The 4460-nt window shown below is 38.4% G+C and overlaps 1 protein-coding gene across 1 annotated transcript; it reads right to left on the bottom strand.

Annotated features, from left to right (window-relative positions):
- Positions 1-299: 299 nt before the first annotated feature.
- Positions 300-4192, bottom strand: rdh12 (retinol dehydrogenase 12). Its single transcript, XM_039671624.2, has 7 exons — positions 4034-4192; positions 2491-2609; positions 2209-2364; positions 1969-2073; positions 1530-1739; positions 1261-1450; positions 300-796 (listed from the first exon to the last, which is right to left on the bottom strand). Exons 1-7 carry the CDS (start codon positions 4111-4113, stop codon positions 694-696), a joined length of 963 nt encoding a protein of 320 aa, XP_039527558.2. The 5' UTR covers positions 4114-4192; the 3' UTR covers positions 300-693.
- Between the last annotated feature and the right edge of the window lie 268 nt (positions 4193-4460).

Genomic DNA, 4460 nt, shown 5'->3' with positions numbered 1-4460 from the left:
CGTGCCTTAGAAATAAAAACATTACTGGTGTGCATCTTGAGACAAAACAATGACATTGACATATTTTAAGATATGCCAGTGCAAGTTGCTTTCGGTTAAAACAACTCATGCATTTTAGTCTGAGACTAGGCTTAAGCCTTGTCTGTGAAACAGAGATGAAATACTAAATCTCAGTTATTTATTTTGAGTTAATTTTTTAAATACTTGTTTTAATAATGAACCTCTTGATCATAGTATCAAATGTCTGCTAACATTAGTTGTATCTTTTAGTAAATAAAGAAAGGAAAATACAAAAATGACACATTTTTCACTGTATATATTTAAATATTTGTCTCTGGTCATGATTGTTCCACAGTAGTTAAAAGCACATCTGTATAAAAGACTTCAGTATGCAGCTTCATGTGAGAATACTGAGATGGTGATTAAAGCAGCGTTCAAAATACAAACGGTGGAATCAAAATTCTGCACATATTTGTTCTAGAGTAGAAAAAAAACTCATACTTGCGTGTCACAAGGGCATGAAAGAAATTTGGCAAAAAAAAAAGCATAAGATGGATTGTGCTATTGAAAGCATAGATTAGAAAAAATGTACACACGTGTTTTAAACAAAACCAAGCAAAACATAAGAAGTGATCACTGAAAATATCTAAGAATAAAGGATGGAAGAGAAATTAAGCGGGTCAAATGAACGTTTCAGTCCCACTCTATGCCTAACAATTCACAGCTTACATCCCACAGTTTCCGAGCCGTCTCCTCACTCCTTCCCTGAGGGGCCACAAAAGCTGGGACACAATCACTGTGTGAAAGACACAAGGAGAGGGAGAGAAAAAGAGAGAGGTTTAATAAAATGCCAATACCAAATTAACTGCATGATTTAAGAGCTTTTTAGTCAATAATAATTTAAATATTATTCTGTAATATTAAACATAAAAGGCTATTATATGACTTCAGATGAGTTGGAATATAGTGAATGCATTGCATGGACTCCTTAAAAAGGATAATTCACCCAAAAATGAAAATTCTGTCATTCACTCACTCTCGTGTCGTTCCAATCCTGTATGATTTTCCATAGAAAACAAAAAATAATACTTTGAGAACAAAAAGTCTTCAAAATATATAGTTTTTTTGTGTTCCATAGAAGACACACAGGTTTGGGAATAATGATAAATTATTAAAGGTGAACGATCCCTTTAACAATGTTCAGGATATCTTGAAAAATGAACCTCCAGCATCAAGCAACCGTTCTAAAGTGTGCTGTACCTGAAATGTTTGCCTGAGATTGACTGGAGCTCCTCAGCGACGGCACAATAGACAGACGTTTGAGCTCCTTCCTTCGGGGTCTTGAGGAACATGGAGAAGACGGCAAACAGCAGCGACATTGCAGTAGAATGACGCACCAGCTCTGACCTCACCGTCCCCGGGTGCAGAGAGTTCACGGTCACATTTGACCCTGATAAAATACAAGTCAAACTGAGATTCCTATTTCTTTTTTCATCTTAGATCCTTGTTTGATCCACAACAGCACTCACCGTGGAGTCTGCGCGCTAGCTCGCGTGTAAAAAGCACGTTAGCCAGCTTGCTCTGGCAGTAGGCAAGCCCGCTGTTGTAGCTGCCCTGACTGTGCAGGTCGTGGAAACGAATCCAGCCGAAATTATGTGCCAGGGAAGAAACAACCACTATTCGTGAAGGCGCGCTACGCTTCAGCAGACCAATGAGGAGATATGTCAGCAGGAAGTGACCTGAATGAAGAGGTGCAGGCGTGAGTACCCTCACTAAACCCACCGTATACTTAAGGGGTCTGGTAAAACTCAATGGTCTCAGGTGAGGCAAGAGAGACAGACCTCCCGTTGTAATTTGACCTGCTAGTGTCGCTGTTGGACAATGTTCCTTTTTTTTTAAAAAAATGAGTGAATCATACGCTTTTTAATGTCACATTTTGTAATATTTCTAAGTATTATTCACACTCACCCAGATGATTGACCCCAATCTGCATCTCAAAGCCGTCGGCCGTTTTCATATAAGGACACATCATGACGCCAGCATTATTGATGAGGATGTGCAGATGATTTACCTCTAAATGAAGAGACAAAACAAATTAACTGTAAACTTAAATATCTGGGGCTTGGAAGACTGAGATTGTTGATACACTGTATTAATTTGCTTTGAAGTGAAGGTGGTTGAACTGCATCAGACATGATAAGGCAGTACCTCGCAGGAATCTCTGAGCGAAGGCTCGGATGGAGCAGGTGTCGGCCAGGTCCAGTTCCCTCACCTCCACTTTAGCTCCACCCACTCGTGTACGGATTTCTGTCGCCGCCTCTTCACCTTTCTCCACATCACGACATGCCAGAATCACACGTGCACCTGTTGGCAAACAGGTCTGAACTGTAACTTCAGCTGTACAGTAAGCCTGTTTATTTAAACTGAATTAATTAAATTATTTCATAAAATATAAGGTATTTTGTAAATGTGTTGGGGAGTTGGAAGGACCTCGGAAAGCTAAATCCAAAGCTGTTTCCTTCCCAATTCCTGAGTTTGCTCCTGTGATCAAGGCAACTTTTCCATCTAACCGTGCGGTGGATCGACACATTCCTCCTGCTGCATATTTCCTGCACAAACATGGAAAGTTAATACAAATAGATTTATTTATCTATTTAAATCAATTATTTATCCTGTCTTGTATCAACATTTTAGGCTTGTGGTGGTGTGATGGATGTTTTTCTTGGCACAATTTGGGCCATTAGTACCAATTGAACATTGTTTAAATGCCACGTCTACCCGAGTATTGTTGCTGACCATGTCCATCCCCTTTATGACCACATTTTATCTTCTGATGGCTACTTCTAGCAGGATAACGTCACATCACAAAGCTCAAATCATCTCAAACTGGTTTCTTGAACATGACAATGAGTTCAAAAACTCAAATGGGCTCCGCAGTCACCAGATCCACTAGAGCTCATTTGGGATGTGGTGGAATGAGAGAATAGCATCATGAATGTGAAGCCAACAAATCAGCAGCAACTGCGCGATGCCATCATGTCAATATGGACCAACATCTCTGAGGAATGTTAACAGCACCTTGTTGAATCTACTCCACAAAGAATTAAGGCAGTTTTAATGGCAAAAGAGGGAGTCGAATCTGGTTATAGCAAGGTGTGAATAATACAGTAGCCGGTTGAGTGTTTATGTGTGCGTTATGTCTGATAACAGCTATCCACACATAATAAGGGAAAATCTTGATTCATAATTGGAAATGGATCTTTTAATTTATTATGTTTTTCCCCCCCAAAAAATTCCCCAAAATGTAAATATCAGAATATCATAAAACTTCCCTATTGTTAACTATTGCCTGAAGTTAATGAGAGCTGCTAAATCAAATGTATTTTTTTTAATTATATAGATTGCACAAAAGCTATTTCTAGCCTATTACTTGTATAATAATATAAATTATATAAGAATTATAATATAAATTATATATTACATACAAGAGGCAGTCCTATGATATGCATTTATCCGTCCCACCAATGAAGCAGCGCGGTTACGTAAAGGGGCGGGGCGATCCGCCCATGCTATCATTCTATTGGTTGGTTTCCAGAGCAGAACATGTCAAGAGGAGGCGGGTCCACCAAGAGGCAACCTGAACCTTCATCAACAGTGCTGATTGCTGCGCTCATTTTATAATCGATTACTAAAATCGTGTAACGTACAATGTGTTATCCGCTATTAAAAGGTCGAATTCGGTTAGATGAACAGTTGTGATATGCTATTTAATATAATTTTAAGACTGGACTATCTTACACTGGGCTCTACGCTTCAGTGGCTACAAGGCTTTCTTTATATTCATAGACTGTTTCTGTCTTAGTCTCCCACATCATAATGTTCTCATCCCTTATGAACATTGTGCTGTTGTTTTACAGAAAGAATGAATGTTTCCATGTATAGTCCTTTTATAATAAATAAGACTGAATAGCATTATCAAATCTTTCTCTCCAAAAAAGAAAAAAAGAAAAAGAAAAAAAAATGAGAGGCTTACCTGATTCGAGGGGACAGCAGCCTTAAAATCAACGCTACCAGCCCTAAACCAGCCGCAAAAACTAAGAGCATAAGCATCATGACACTGTGTGCTTTAACTCGCGTCTGTCTCTGTCGGTGTGAATGTGTTCAGCCTCCCACTCACATCTACAGCTGTGGTCCCAGGGAATGATGGGATTGTAGTTTCCATTGTATGGACAATTTATTCTGAATATTCATTAATGTCTTGCTGTTTTATTTTAAAATTTTATTTTATTTACTTGTACCTCAATTTTTATTACTAGGCTATATAATTATTTGATATACCTCTCTCGCGCGCGTGTGTAAGAGAAAGGAATGTGAACACCTGATTCTTGTTTATTTAAAGGGTTATTTAAAGGGTTATTAACAATCTTAATAAGTCGTTTATGCAAGTTTATTACGGATAT

This window comes from Pimephales promelas, chromosome 11 (assembly GCF_988280905.1).
Source record: "Pimephales promelas chromosome 11, fPimPro1.hap1.1, whole genome shotgun sequence".
Taxonomy (NCBI): Eukaryota; Metazoa; Chordata; class Actinopteri; order Cypriniformes; family Leuciscidae; genus Pimephales; species Pimephales promelas.
The sequence above is the reverse complement of the archived record's forward strand: the minus strand, read 5'-3'. Positions and strand labels throughout refer to the sequence as shown.